Source organism: Notamacropus eugenii, chromosome 1 (genome assembly GCF_028372415.1).
Source record: "Notamacropus eugenii isolate mMacEug1 chromosome 1, mMacEug1.pri_v2, whole genome shotgun sequence".
NCBI lineage: Eukaryota > Metazoa > Chordata > Mammalia > Diprotodontia > Macropodidae > Notamacropus > Notamacropus eugenii.
Window position 1 is genome coordinate 610,337,824 of NC_092872.1, and position 16,047 is coordinate 610,353,870.

The following is a 16,047-nucleotide window of genomic DNA, read 5'->3' on the forward strand; positions in this document are numbered from 1 at the left end:
AAGTTTGGATTTCTTCTTTTGAAGAAGAAATAGCATTGGATATGAACAATTATCTACTGCGAAGACTCTAGGTTTTACATATTTGTGTTATTTCCCTATATATTTTGGATGCTAGATTTTAATCAAACATGTTTATGAAAGCCTTTCCCCTTCCTACTCAACAAGGTAGCCACAGCTCCCAAACTATTGTTTTGGGGTTTTTTGTTTTACCAAAATTTAAGAATTTAATTGGGGAATGGCTGAACAAACTGTGATATACAAATGTAACGGAATGCTATTGTGCTATAAGAAATGATGAGCAGGATGAGTTCAGATAAATCTGGAAAGACTTACATGAACTGATCCAAAGTGAAGTGAGCAGAACCAGCAGAACACTACACACAGTAACAAAAATACAGTATGACAATCAACTGTGAATGACTTAGCTTATTCTCAGCAATACAATGATCCAAAAGGACTCATGATGAAAAATGCTATTCACCTCCAGAGAAAGAACTGGAGTCTAAATGCAGATCAAAGCATACTATTTCTCACTTAATTTTTTTCACTTTTTTGTCTGTGTTTTTTCCCACAACATGACTAATATGGAAATGTTTTGCATGACTGCACATGTATAACCTATATCAAATTGTTTACTCTCTCAGGGAAAGGGGAGGGGAGAAAAAGGAGAAAATTTGGAACTCAAAATTTTTTTTAAAAAAAAGAATGTTAAAAACTGTTTTTACATGTAATTCAGGAAAAAAATAAAACATTATTTTTTAAAATTTCAGGATTTTAAGTCAATAGCCATAGCAGTCCCTTGGAAAAAGGAAGACAAGGGAGAATTACTCTCCAGATTTTATCCAGAACAATATCCTTTAAGAAGCTATGAAGAAAGATGCTGTCCGAATCCAGAGAAAGGATTGATAAATAAATATGTATAGAATAATTTTACATATATATATATACACACACACACACACACACACACACACACACATACACACACACATATTTGTGTTTAATGGTAGTCATCTCCAGGGCAGGGGTGTGGGGGGAGGAGGGAAGAAAAAAAGAAAAAAAAAAGAAATTTACATGATAACTTTGTTGTATATTTGCAGGAAATAGCAAGTTATACATGTTAGATCTGCAGTTTCATGTGCAATCATCTTTTTAATTGTACGATATTATGGAAATGCTAATTTTGTCCCATGAATTGAAAATAAAATAAATAAAAAAGAAGCTACTTATATAGGATCAGATGAAAACAAACTAAGGACAAGAAAGCCCCCACAACTGATAAACAGAACGATGAATTTACTTGTACTACACCCTGAGTTATCAAGAAGAAAATGTAAACTTCTTCAGAACATCTGTTTCAGAAAAACGCATGGTTAAATTTTTAAAAGCTCTCGTACATAAAGAGTAAGCTTCTGTTTATTAAATTCATTTATATCTTACATCCTGCCACTCTAGATAAACAAGCAATTGCTATATTGTAATCTGTTCATAATGTTTTTTAAGTATATTATTGTTGAGTATTTTATATGCCTGTAAACCATGTTGGAGTTACACATAACATCCATCTTGCTTTGGTGGACAGATAACTGAAACTGGGATTGGCTTTAGGCAAAAAGGTCAAATTGTTCTTTGGCACTCTGGCTTTCCTTTCCTCACGCCTATTAAAAAAAAGTTAACAGAAATAAATTTTATGGGTGGTCTTATTCTAAACTATTAAAATTTACTGTAGAGTCACAATTTAGGATTAGATGTGACTATAAAGATCATTCAGTCCAAAGTGCTCATTTTGCTCAGATAATAAGCAACAATGCAAACTCAAGTCAAATCCTCTAACTCCAAATCCAGTGTTCTTTCCACTAAACCAAACTGCACATTATACAGTCTAATGCTTTCTTTTTCCCAGGGTCTCAAATTTATCATTAAATACATCTCTCCCTTCCTATGTTTTTCTTTTACTCTTTCCCCCTCTTGTATGCCCTTGTCTCTGACCAGTTTTGGGTTCTGTGCTCTTTGTTGCTGTTGATGGAACCAGTTCTAAAGTCAAGCATTTGCATCATTATTTAGTCTGTATCTTGCTATCTTTTCATTAAGAATAAAATAAGAAATTTTGATCAAATGCTTTGCTAACTTACAGGAAATTATAGTTAACGTATAACTGCTTTAGAACTACATATAACACACTTTAGAACTATCAAAAAAAGGTAAATAATGTTAGTTTAACATGAGTTGTTCCTATTGAAGTCACATTTTTGATAATTACTGCTTCCTTTGCTCAGTAACATCTCTTTAGTAATCTAGTGTTAGCACTCCTCCTGCTATTAATACTGTTCTGTATTTATCTTCTCTGTCCTTGCCTCCAACTTTTATACATCTTTTAAAAATGTTTGCTAGTGGGTATTTCTGTGTATCTACACTGGTTTTTTTCAATGACTTCTGTTTTCTCTTCTCATCAAAACTGTTTCCTTTTCTGTCTTCAGAATTTCATTCTTGAGTTTTTTATTTCCTCTTCAGCTATTTCCCCCTAATCAATTTTTTTTTTATTTTTTATTTTTTATTTTATTTTTTTTAATGTTTAACAATCCCCCCTAATCAATTTTAATCAATAGGATTCTACCCATTCTTCCTCTAAACTCTCTGAAATGTTTTTTTTTCCATAAGAAAAGGGATCATGATTTATTCTTTATAACACATATATACATACAACATACACATCACTTTTCAAGAGAAAAATCTATTAAATGGAATGGAATGGAATTTATATACATGGTGCTTGTACCCTACACGCCTATACCCAAGTGAATCATACCAAAGTAAACCTTGACATTCTGTAGTAACAATAGCAGCTATTTTGTACAAGGTTTTGTTCTTCTTTGAAATAGTGGGTGCCAGGGAGAAAAAAATGAATGCACGTTTAGTAGAAAGTAAAGCCAAATTTTTAAGAAGCTGGCCCTTTAAGGTTTACCAAATGCTATTTTAGACACATGCTACTGTTTATTCTCAGAACAGTCTGTGAGGTAGGTGTGACGGGCATTACTATCCTTGTTTTTGCAGATGACAAAAGTAAGATCCAGAGAAGTGAAGGGACCAATGCATAGTCACACAGGAAATATCAGATGCCAGAGATGAAGCTGGTTCTCTCCTGACTACAAATTCTATTCTGGTCTCATTATACCACATGGCCCACAATGACCTTGTCTCTAATAATTTCACATGGAATCTATAAGCTGTTGATGTCACCCCCTAGAAACTCTGCCTCTGATGACCCAGCTTACCTTTTTGAAGTTATCTGAGTCTAGAAGATGAGGGTATCAGAGGACAGAAATGCAATAAAAATGAAGGCTTGCTAAATTCCGATTCTTAATTTTCCTGCCTCTTTAGTCATCTCTCACAGTGTTTACCAAATCCTCTAACAATTTTTTAAATTCAGTTGCTCCCCCCCTACCACAACTGGCTTTTTCTTTTCTTTCATTTGATTTTCTTTTCTCTTTATTTATTTATTTGTTTATTTATTTTTAACACAGTTTATAACAGATAAAGCCATTCAAACTTTTGGTCAGGTGATACATCTTTTTAAAGCATTTACAATATGGACCACAAAAGAATTTTTTTTCTAAACATAAGCCAACTGAGACACAGATAATATTTATGTTGCTAACTTCACAATCTCTTGATCTAATTGTCTTCACAGTATTACCAAGAATAAAAAGACGCTAACTTAATGTTGTTGGTCTAAAATCCTATGCCTAATAGCTTAATTTTAGACAGCCTCGGATGTTCCTCTACCCATAACCTATAATTGAACAGATCTGGTATTAAGCTTACAAACCTTCTGACTATAGGAAATTGCCACCAAGAGTAGCGATGTTGCAGGGAAACAATATCTCCCCAACTTCATGTCTATTCCAGGCAGGAGTAGATTGTCCACTTGCATTCAGTCAGGCTTAAAGTCTGCCAGGTGTCAGTGGGGATCTGAAATGTTTTTACAAAATCTAGGGTCCACATCAGGTTGAACCTAGCTTTTCTGTCCTCTATTACAAAGTCTAGGAGATAGTAATTACTTTTCCCCAAAGGTTCCCATCATTTTCACCTTACTAATCAATCCATTCTTTCTTGTTTGTTAGAATTAGATCCACTACAGAATTTTCCCTTACTCTACCTTTTGAAGGAAGAAATTACAGATGAAAGAAGCTAAGAAGCTAGTTGCTCTGCTTTTGGCAAGGAGAGGGAGGGTGAGCTCTGACAGATATCTGAGTGACTTTAGAGCCTTTTATATCATTACTCTGGCCTAGGCTTGACTTTTTTTCCTTGAACTCGTTGATTTCTTCTTTGTTTGCTAAGTCCTGTACAATCTATCTCCATAACCTCTCTTCCATCTGTCCCCTTATTTCCACCCATACTACCACTACCTTATTTTGGGTCCCAACCATCTCCCATATCAACTTCCTATTTCTACTCTCCCTTTCTTCAATCCATTCTCTGCACAGCTATCAATATAACCTTCCTAAGGTATTGGCTTAACTATATCACTTTCCTGCTCAAAAACCTTCAGTGATTCCCTACTGCCTCAAGTCAAAAAATAAAACTCATTAGTCTGCCATTTAAGGCCTGCCACAACTGGCCCTACCACAACTATCCAGTCTTATTTGACACAAATCACACTTTTAGAATCTATGTTCCAGCCAAACTAGACTGCTCCCCTAATTCAGCATTTCATCTCTTATCCTCATGTATTTAACTAAGCCAGCACCCATGCCTAGAATCCACTCTGTCTTCATTTCAGCCTTTCAGAATCCTTCTATATCTCACACCATCATGCCCTAGGTAGCCTTTCTGGAGCCACTTGGGTGCCTTTGTCCTCTTTGCTCCTAAACTTTTATTATGCTTATTGGTGAACAAATTGTAGCTCCCCAATGGTACACTGGCTCCTTTTTTAATAAGGGTGCTCTGTGGAAGGGACTGAGCTATGTACTACAGATATGAGATTAAAACTCATATATACAAAAAAACAATCAAATATCTTTGTACCTCAGTGTCTAGACCTTGCAGATAGGACCTTTAATAAGATTAATGGACTCATTAAGCACATTACGTTTATTGTTTGTTGAATTGTCTTTTTTTATATGTATATATCATTTCATTGGATAACAGATTATATGTATTCATAACAAACATATATGTATGTATATAACAGTGTGTATGAAAAAACATAGTTAAGACTTCAACAATAATTCTAGCTTGCATTGTATTATGATGCCTTTGGTCATTTACTGTCTGGTCCACACTGTTGCCTTACTGCTCCATGTCTTGTCTCTAAATTGCAGTGTGGTGAAGTAAAAACTACACAGGATTTCTCTTCTGATTTTGAACCTCGGCTCCTGTCACCAATATGACTCTCTCCATTGGTCCCTTCCAGCTAGATCTGAGGCTAGGAGTATTTTTTAAGTGTCAAGATCTAAATTCTTTCAAGGTCTAGTTCAGTTCTGGGGAGGAAGGAAAGAAGCATTTATTAAGCACTTACTATGTGCCAATCTTTTGAAACTATGGCCCCTTCTCCCCTCTGACACTGCCACCACTCTAGTGCAGGCCCTTAATCATCTCACACTTGGATTATTGCAATACTCTGCTGATGGGTCTGTCTGCCTCAAGTCTCGGGTCCCCTCCGATCTATCTTTCATTCAGCCATCAAAGTGATTTTCCTGAAGGACATGAACACATCATTCTCCTGCTCAGTAAACTCCAGTGACTCCCTATTACCTCCAGAAGCAAATACAAAATGCTCTCTTAGGCATTCAAACCCTTTCATAACCTAGCCCCTCCTACTTTCCTAGTCTCATTACACTTCACTCCCTCACCATGTACTCTTCAATCCAGTGAGTGACACTGGCCTCCATGAACAAGACACCCTCTCTCTCAATCCTGGGTTTTTTCTCTGGCTGTCTTCCACACTTGGAATATTCTTCTTCCTCTGTTCTAGCTTCTGATCTCCTTGGCTTCCATTAAAGCCCAACTCAAATTCTGTCTCCTACAGAAAACTTTCCCTAATCTGTCTTAATTTCAGCACCTGCATTTTGTTGATTATCTCCAATTTATCCTGTGTATACATAGTTTGTTTGTTTGTATATATTTCTTGGCATGTTTGCATTAGATTCTAAGATCCTTGAGGGTAGGGACTGTTTTTTGCCTCTTTTTGTATCCCCAGGTATAAGCACAGTATCTTGCAAATAGTAGGTGCTTAATAAATGTTTATTGATTGACTGTGCTAATGCTTTGCAAATATTATTTCATTTGATCCTTGCAACACTGAAAATTAGATGCTATTATCCCCATTTCACAGTTGAGGAAACTGAGCACAGGTAAGGTGACTTGTCCAGAGTCACACAGCTAATAAGTACCTGAGGCTGGATTTGAATTCACATCTTTCCAACTACAGGTCTAGTGTTCCATCCAATGTGTCATTTGACTCTGACAAATGTCTTCAGCAGACATTTAATACATAGCTATTGATCAAGTAAATGAATAGATCTTCCTTGCCAAAGATGTAGGAATACTTAAATGAAAAAAAAATCAGTATTTATTTAAGGCCTGCTGTGTATCAAATTAGATGTGGTGGTATGAACAGAGAGCTTTTCTTCAGAGTCAGGAAGAGCCAGTTTTAAGTTTTACCTCTGACAAATACTAACTATACAACCCTGGACAAGTCACTGGTCCTCTTAATGCCCCAGGGCAACCCTCTAAGACTATAAACTGCATAGTAGACATGGATTTGCATTAGTAAAGGGAGTTGCCTCTTTGGGAGTTCCAATGAAATCCCAAATCAGGTCCAAAAATAATGCAATACTTAACTCAGCACTAGAGAAAGACTGAGGAAACGAAGGAAGACAGTACCTGCCTGCAAGGAGTTTACAACTAAGCAGATTAAGAGAAAAACAAGTTTCATGTTTTTCATAAATTTGAATCCTTTGCTACTATGCTGGTCAATAAAAATTTACTTAAAGTCAATTAATCAATAAACATTTATTAAGCACTGATACATGCAAAATAACTATGCTTAGTTACGGTTAGGTATGCTTAGTCCTGGGCATACAAAATGTTGCAAAGACAGTCCCTGCCCTCAACCTAACAGAGACAACATACAAACATATGTATAAAGCAAGCTTTATACAGGATAAATAGAAACTAATCAACAGAAGGTCTTTTAATTATAAATACAAACATACACATATTTCTCTGACCAAAAACTACTGGAGAACAGAGAGCCTACACCTATATAATTGATGCAAAACCAAATACACTAACTTCATTTGGTGTCTTTGTTGGCAGTAAAGACATGATGAAAGGGAGTACTAAACTGCAAAACTCATCGAGATCTCCTTCTCTTAGCTCCAAATTACATAAGATATCTTCAAACATATTTCTAACTGGTAGTTCAGAGAACCTTCAAGAGGATCTTAAAAATAAACAATAAGCACTTAGTATCTCATATAATATTTGTGTCAGTTTATCTTCCCCTACTAAAAGTATAAGGATATGAAAATAAAGCAAACAAATAAATACTTTAGGTGGTTTTAAGAGCATCAGAAGTACCTGCCAAGACTCAATGAAGGAACAACTTCATTATATACTGGGCGTTAGCTTTTCTTTCATGAAAGTTAAACATGCTACTTGGGTTGTAACTTGGTTATCTCAGTCTTATGGTCTAGGCTATCTTCAGACAACTCATACAGCTTTCAATGGCAAAGAAAGGAAGAAAAAATCTTTTCAGATTCCCTCAGGATTCCTCAAACAATTACATCCCAAACTTTACAAAATGCTTTAAAGTCTGTATAGAAAGGCACTGGACCAGGACCACAGGGAGAACCTTTTCCTACACAATTACACTTGATATATGGCTTGCATCCTGGATAATGCAAGTGGAACTGCTACTGCAGTACTATTCTACAAACTACTGTGGCACTGTGTGTAGCTGGGGTAAACGTTCTCTTTCTGACTACATCAACAGAAAGAATTCCTCTGTGGATTTCAATGAACCAGTCAAACCAGAGGTAGAATCACATTCCATGAGTATTTTGAGGAAGACAATATATACCTACAAAGGAGGAAGATGCTGATGAATAGCACACGAAACATTTGGATAGAGTCTTCCCCCCCCCCAAAAAAGAGGGCTTTAGTATAAAAATTTTCTTACTTACCTGGGTCCTCAGATCAGGGATAGAAAGAGGTATCACATACACAAGAAAAGTTGAGAATAAAATCCTGAGGGACAAGACACAGACTATCCAGGTACAGTGTAATTCCAATTACCTTAGAAATCTCATTCTTTTGCCTTTTCCCAAAAATGCAATCCAGATCTGTCTTACTCCGAGAAGAAAGATCTTTTCCTATGAAAGCAACATAATGGATTTCATTTATTTTTAACTAATCAGAAAATGCATGTCATGAAACTACTAAAATAAAGACAGCTTGTGGGAAAAAAATGAAACAGTATTAAAGACTTACCTTCTCTCTTTCACAGAAAAGATATTAAAAAACAACAACAAAATTAATTCAGCAAGAATTCAGAGAAGCATGGACAGACATCTATGAACTGAAAGGGAAGTAAGCAAAACTAGGTAAACAATATTTGTGCCCACAACAATGTAAAAATAAAGAATTATAAAAACAAAACTAAACACTGTGTAATTACAATATTATAATAACCAATAATCAGACTAGGAAAAAGGTTGAGAAAATGTCACTTCTTCCATTTATTAAAGAGATGGGGAACTACAGGTATATGATATCCAAAACTATGTCAGACACAACTGATACATCAGTCGGTTTTATTGAACTGCTTTTTCCCCCTTTTCTTTTAAATTTTTATTACTAAGGATGCTTTGCACATGAGATGGAAAGTATATTTGGAAATATGACATAAAAATAAAAGGCATACGTTTAAAAAAAATCAATTAAGTATGTCGGATCTAGGTATGGCAAAAACCTAGAGTGAAGGCACAGTGGTTATGAGCACAGAACTAAGAAAAAACTCTAAAGTCTGAATGCTGAGAAGCAACTGATTTTTAAATTTTATATTCTGAACTTAACCAGTCAAAAAAAGATCATTTCTGTGTGTGTGTGTGTGTGTGTGTGTGTGTATCAGAGCACAAAAAGATGTATATAAAACTGTGAATCACTCATTCAGATTGCCTTAAAAAAAAAAAAAGTATGTTAATTCCCCATGTTTCTTTCAAAACTGTCCTGTCAATGCTTCCTTTTGAATTTTCTAGGTTCCCTTCTATACATTAAAAAAATGTTTCAGTGGCTCTTTTGGGGAATTATTATTGCTAACTACCTTACCCCCTACCGCAACCATTTCCCAATTAAAAAGAGAAAGGGAAAAAACAACATGTATCAAATAATGATATGAGAGTAAAATAAATCCACACTGTGGCTATGTCCAAAGTGTATGTGTGTTTCTGCACCTTGAATCTATCACTTCTCCATGAGAAGGTAGATAACATGCTTCATCTTTTGGAGCTTTGTCTTTTGGAAACATGGCTGGTCAATGCATTGGTCAAGAGTTCTTTAAGTTATTTCATTTTTCTTTACAATGCTATTGTCCTTGTATAAATTGTTCTACTTTCGCTCCATTTTGCATCATACTATCCAGGATTCTCTGAATTATCTTTCATCATTTCTTACAATGCAGCATGAAATTACATTCATGTGTGTACCTATGTGTTCAATCGCCTTTGTCCATCTTAAATGAGTAAAGTTCATTGGATGCCTACTTCTCTCCTTCCTTCATGTTTGTATAGTTTCTCATGGGGCAGCTAGGCAGTGCAGTGGATAGAGCACCAGTGCAGGAGTCAGGAGGACCTGAGTTCAAATCTCACCTCAGACGCGTGACACTTACTAGCTGTGTGACCTTGGGCAAGTCACTTAACCCCAAATGCCTCATTCTGGGTCATCTCCAGTCATCCTGATGAATATCTGGTCACTGGATTCAGATGGCTCTAGAGGAGAAGTGAGGCTGGTGACCTGCACAGGCCTCCCTCACTCAAAACAAAGTCAAGTGCAAGTCGTCATCATTTCTCTGATGGCATGGTCTTCTTCGGCAACGAAGGATGAACACACACCTTTTTCTCGTATCCCAATTATGAGAAATCCCAAGTACCATCTCTCCTTCTTTCTCCTTGCTACGGTAGATTTCTTCCTCCTTCCATTCTCCCTTCTCTTTCCCTTCTTCAAAAACCCCAGAACAGAACCAATTCATCTGCAGGTCCTCTTTTTCTTATTTAACTCCTTCAATAGCCTTGGAAGACATTAAGGTTCTGAAAGAACACTTGTTTCTTCTATTATTATTATTATTATTAATGATCAGTATTTACATAGTACCTAACAGTTTACAAAGTACTTTACAAATAATATCTCATTTTATCCTCACAACAACCTTGAGAGGTAGGTATTATTATTATCATCTCTATTTTACAGATGAGGAAACCGAGACTGACACAGGCTAACTGACTTGCCCAGGGTGACATAGCTAATAAGTGACTGAAGCTGGATTTGAATGTTAACACCACATCATCATACTACTCTTTCCAATTATTCAAATAAATTCCTCATTCTTGGCTTCTTCGATTTTTGAGTTTGTATTTCCAAGTTCCTACTTAGTCTTTTTATCAGAAACATTTAAAAGTCCTATATTCCATTAGAGGTCCATTTTTTCCCCTTCTAGGATTACCCTTGGCTGTGCAGGATATTCTTGGTTGTAAGTCTATCTCTTCTGACTTATGAAAATATTGTACTGAAAGATCTCCTCTAATTTACTACTGAAGTTTTTCAAAATTATATTACAGATTACTGTTGCTCCTTAGTACTTTAAACTGCTTCTTTCTGGATGCTGGTAGTAATTTTTTTAATGAGAGAACTCTGGATTTTGGCAACATTACTGAAGTTTTCCTTTTAGATTTTTCTTTCAGGAGTTCACTAATGGATCAATTAACTGATTTATTAAATGCTTCCAAGTAAGTGTGATCTGGGTTTCTAACTTTCCTTAGCTACACATGACAACATGAAAAATCTCTGTTTCCTAGTAGAGATCTACCTCTAGTTCTCAGGAAATCATAGAGACCTCTTAGCTAATAAAATATATAATTTTAAATTTATAATAAAACTTCAATTTTTCCCTCAAAAAAATCCTGATCAAAGTGATATCTCAAGAGGAATGATCCTAATTTACATTCCAGTAGATGCTTTATGCTTTGGATGGTTTTACTACTCTGGAAAGGTTTCGAGAACAGTGCTGGGGGCAGACAGTCTGCCCTTGCAACGTACTTAAGTATAGAGAGGGCTTCATCATGAATTTCAAGTTAGCAACTTCAGCTGATGAAATCTTTGGCCACTATAACCCATTACACAAATAAAAACCTGACAGTTCCTTCAGTTATGTCTATGAACCTTTGGCTTTTGCATAGAAGGTGGAGGAGTGGTGAAAAAGTGAGCAGAGGCTATTAAGAATGGCAAGAATTTTTCACTGTCCATCAATACAAGTCATGCTACTTCTACTTTAAAAGTGAAATCCTTTTCCAATAACCAGCAAGTTGACATAATGTTAGCTAATTTACTACTGGAGGAAATGAATGATGTCAATATTGATATTCTTGCTATAAAAGAAACCAGAAGAAATAAATTAGTTGTAGCAAAATGGAAAGATAGTTTACAGGTTGTTGTTAAAGAGGTAAAGTGAGAAAGATGGTCTAGGGTTATGCAAGTAGTGGTAGATTTGGGATCAGAAGATTTGATTAAAATTCTACCTCTACTATACCACCTAATACTGTGCGTCTTTTTTGTTTTTTTAATAAGCATTCTTATACTTCCAGCTTGGGGGACATAAGGAAATCAAGCCTTAAAAACAACAGCAGCAGATTAAGAATATGTAAGGCCTTAGGGCATGAGGAGAAAGAGATCATTTATTGAGTATTTAAGTCAGAAATGAATTTTCATTCTCAAAGACAGCCTACAGTTAAACTGTAACTTCTGTTTCCTAGAAGCAATGCACTTGGCAAAATGAAACTAAGATTTAGGATGTTCTAATTTGCTAATTATCTCTGGGACATTCACATAATGCATTAACCAGTGACTTCATAAAGTTAGAGCTTACTATGTGCCCGGAATTATACGAAGTACTTTCCAATAATTACCTCATTTGATTCTCACAACAACCTTGGGAGTTAGGTGCTATTACTACCCCTGTTTTATAGAGGGGAAATTGAAGCAAATAAAGGTTAAGTGACTTACCCAGAGTCACAAAGCTGTTAAAGTGTCTTAGCCTGATTCTGAAATCAAGTCTTCCTGACTCCAGGCTCAGAGAGTTCTATGCACAATGGTGCCCCCTAGCAATCCCTAGAAATAAATGCCTTATTTTTAGGAATAAGAACCATGACTGGCCCAGCAGCAATGTAGGCCACAGCTCTAATTTTCAACTTTGTGATCGACATGATGTATGGTACTGCGTGTTTTTAGGGCCTCAGTTTCTACTTCAATAAAACCAGGATGATCAATCAACAAGTAATTAACATCTGTTCCTCATGTAGTTTTTGAAAGGGATAAAAATTTCTACCAAAAATACAAATTAAAATCTACAAGAACTGATCTCAAAACAAAGGCTAGCTACCTTGAATTAATAAAGACTGGTTGTAGGTAGAGGTCACATTTCTCAAACAAAAAGCCCGGATGTAAATACAACACAGGTAAACAATAAATCTAATAATCCAAGGAAAACCCATCCCAAACTGAACAAAGTGAATATTTAATTGTTCCTGGAGTTTTGAGGGATGAATTCTTGTAACAGACATTTTAAAACTTTAATGAAATTCACCTCATCAAGGTAATGGATTACTACTACATCTGAAGAAACAATGAATATGAAAAAGTAGAGGAACATAAAAAGACTTCTATGAATTGTGCAGAATGGAGTAAGCAAAACCAGGAAAACAATATAACTACAACAAACAGAAAAAAAACCCTAAACGTAGCCTATTTATATTGTTCAAACTTGACCCCAGAGAAGAGTTGAGAAAATGTGCATCCTTCCTTTTCTAACAGAGATGAGGAAATATGTGTGTGTAAAATATTACCAAACTGTCAAACATAGTCTAAACTATGTTCTTTATCTTGTTATGAGAGAAGGGTAGCCAGGTGGTTGGGAAGGAGAGGTAAGGAGCAATATGCTGAAAAATTAAAGTGATGGAAAAGCAAAAGGTATCAATAAAAGATTTTTTTTTTTATAAAAGAAAGCAAGGAAAGGTATAATGCATTTTAGAAAAAAATAGATTAAAAGTGATTAAAATTATATATTTTTAAACATCTGGCACTTAGATAAGCTTCAATTATCTAAAAAATTCACTCAAGTAGAACCTGAATACTCAAGTATTCTCCAACAATGTGAATAACTGAGGTATTACTATACTTTGAGAAAATAAGCAAAGGGCAGGTTTTGACAAAGGAAAAAATGTTATCTTTAAAAACCAGCACATCAGGAATAGTAAGACCAATGACGATGATCTGGGGCCAAAGAAAGATGGTGAATGATGATGCAGAAAGCAACACTAACTACGTTGATAGGGTATATTAGAGTGGGCAAAGTACTTTTAATTATTTTGAATATTTAATCATTTGAGCCCCACAACAATCCTGTGAAGGAGGTACTCAAGGAATTATGATTATATATGTCAGTGTGGGAGACAGGATTTGTACTAACGGCTCCCTTACTCCAAGTTTATCCATTCCTAAGTTATACAGCCTTTCTTAAAAAATGAGATAGTTCATATTATTTTAAAAATTAATTAAATAAAACCTACAATGTTACAACTTAAAAATTAAGTGTCAAAAAATTAGGGAAGGTAAAAGTTATACTCAAATAATGGAGAGGAATTCATAGTGCTATGAAAATCAAAAGATCACAGGATCAAAGATCTGGAGATAGAATTTCAGCAAAAAGTGTTATGCATGCTGCCCCTGCTGGCCCTCACAACCCTTGAGTGTGGCCTGAACTGGATTAAAATGGAATTGGGAAATATTTAACAAAATTTTAAAAATATAATAAAATACAGGTACTATTTAGTTGTACAACTAAGTCCCAGCAATATATATAGATCACTTCTATTTGAGTTTAACAGCACTGATGTAACCCCTTATTTCACAACTGAGGAAACCAGAACCAGGTAGGTTAAATGACTTGCCCTTGGTCATACTAGCATTAAGCTTCAGAAGCAGGATAAGCCACTATATCACCACTGGCTTGCATTTCTGGACTAGCAGGTTACATAATCAAAGTAGATCAAACCTTTCAAGGTTAATTGCCTTTTTTTTTCAGAAGCAAAATACTACAAATTGTCACAATAAAATATAGCAAAAATTAATTGCCATTCTCCTCACTTACAGGCACGTCAAAAACTTCTGTTTCTTTTCTGTACCTTCCAACCCACCCAAATCAACAGTTTTTCTGTCACTGGATAGACAGGTCACAGAACATATCCTTCAAAGTTTAAAAAATGTTGACATGCTTATTATCCCACTTTGGGGATAACTTTTTGAAAAGGACCTTCTTTTAAATCTGTGAAATGAGGTTTTTTTGTTTTATTTTGTTTTTTAAAGAACTGGGCAGCAAGGTGGCGCAACGGATAGATCATTGGTCCTTGAGTCAAAGGGACCTAAGTACAAATCTGGCTTCAAATGCTTACTACCTATGTGAATCTGGCCAAGTCACTTAACCCTGACTGCCTCAAAAAAGAACCAAATCATCAAAACAAAATAAAACAAAAGCTAGCTAAGTATGCAATTTACTGTTTCAGATAAGCCCAAGGGGCATGACAGAAAGGTATTTAAAAATTAAGGACTATAAACTATACAGAAAAAGCATGCATACACACACACACACACACACACACACACACACACACACACACACACACACACACACACACACACACACACACACATATGCAGGAAGCCAATTCACTAAAGTTAAGCAGCATAAACGTGCTGCTAAAGTTTTTTCACCATTCACACAGTCTTCTGAGCTTTGCTACTTTCTTTGTCTATGAAGCGGGGATAACTACCATTAGTCTTGCCCAACAGTGGAGTAGGGTCAATTATTGCCTCCCACAGGAGTGCTTTCAGGAAAAACATGGACTAAACACTCTTAGATTCACATTCTTAAAAAACCAAATATATTTATGAAAATCTGATTATTTTGTCTCATTGTACCCTTCCTTCAAGGGTAGAGTTAGAAGAGACCTTAAAGATGATCTCATCTGACCAGGTCGTTTTAAGAGTTAGGAAACCAAGGCCAACAGAAATTAAGCAATTTGTCTAAAATTATACAGCAAGTCAGTGGCACTGCCAGGTTCAGAGGTCATATAATTATTCTAAGAATATCAATGCTGGAAGGGACCTCAAAAATCATTTGACAGTATAATGAACTCATTTTAAAGATGAGGAAACTAGGGTCTGAAAAGGTAAAGTAACTTGCCCAAAAGTCACATAGGTACTGAGTGGCAGAGACTGGATTAGACCCCCTAGGCACTTGTTTATAGATGACACAGCTTGGAGAAACTTCACTGGGAACTTCTGTAAAAGTTTCTGATAAAGAAGTGCACAAAATCACATAGTAAAAGGGAATTCTGCTTGTAAAAGTGAAAGAATAAAGGTTCACAGGAGATAGGCTCATAAAATATCAAAGTGCATAATAAAGGGACAGTCTAAGACTAAGACTCTAAGTGTTACATTGTTACTCCACCAAAACTAAAAGGACTTTCAGAGATCTTCAGCAAAAGATTTAATGAAAGACACCATCAACAATCTCCATTTAGGAAGCAGTTATGATCTACACTTGAGAGAGGAGGAGTAACACTGATGAGACTGTGCAGTCATACAAATTAATGAATGAATAAAGCACAGGAGATATACATGGAAAAGTACGAAGATAGTCTCTGCTCTAAAGAAGCTCACATTTTAATAGAGGAAATAACATATGGAAGGTTTCAGTTACAAGTCAGAAGGAAA

General features: G+C 35.6%; 1 protein-coding gene and 1 long non-coding RNA gene across 4 annotated transcripts in view; one reads left to right on the forward strand and one right to left on the reverse strand.

The window, feature by feature from the left end:
• Window positions 1–8,669, forward strand: part of LOC140520703 (uncharacterized) — a 122,850-nt gene extending 114,181 nt beyond the window's left edge. For 2 of the 3 annotated variants that reach the window (XR_011972610.1, XR_011972611.1), the window contains one exon: window positions 771–4,229. This is a non-coding gene — a long non-coding RNA (uncharacterized lncRNA). Of the gene's footprint in view, window positions 1–770; window positions 4,230–8,512 lie in introns of those variants that run through there. The other variant, XR_011972612.1, reaches the window with a different exon arrangement.
• Window positions 1–16,047, reverse strand: part of PINX1 (PIN2 (TERF1) interacting telomerase inhibitor 1) — a 119,596-nt gene that overhangs the window by 82,659 nt on the left and 20,890 nt on the right. The window contains exon 6 of the mRNA XM_072634842.1: window positions 8,302–8,378. Within this exon, the coding sequence (XP_072490943.1) occupies window positions 8,302–8,378 (77 nt within the window). The remainder of the gene's footprint in view (window positions 1–8,301; window positions 8,379–16,047) is intronic.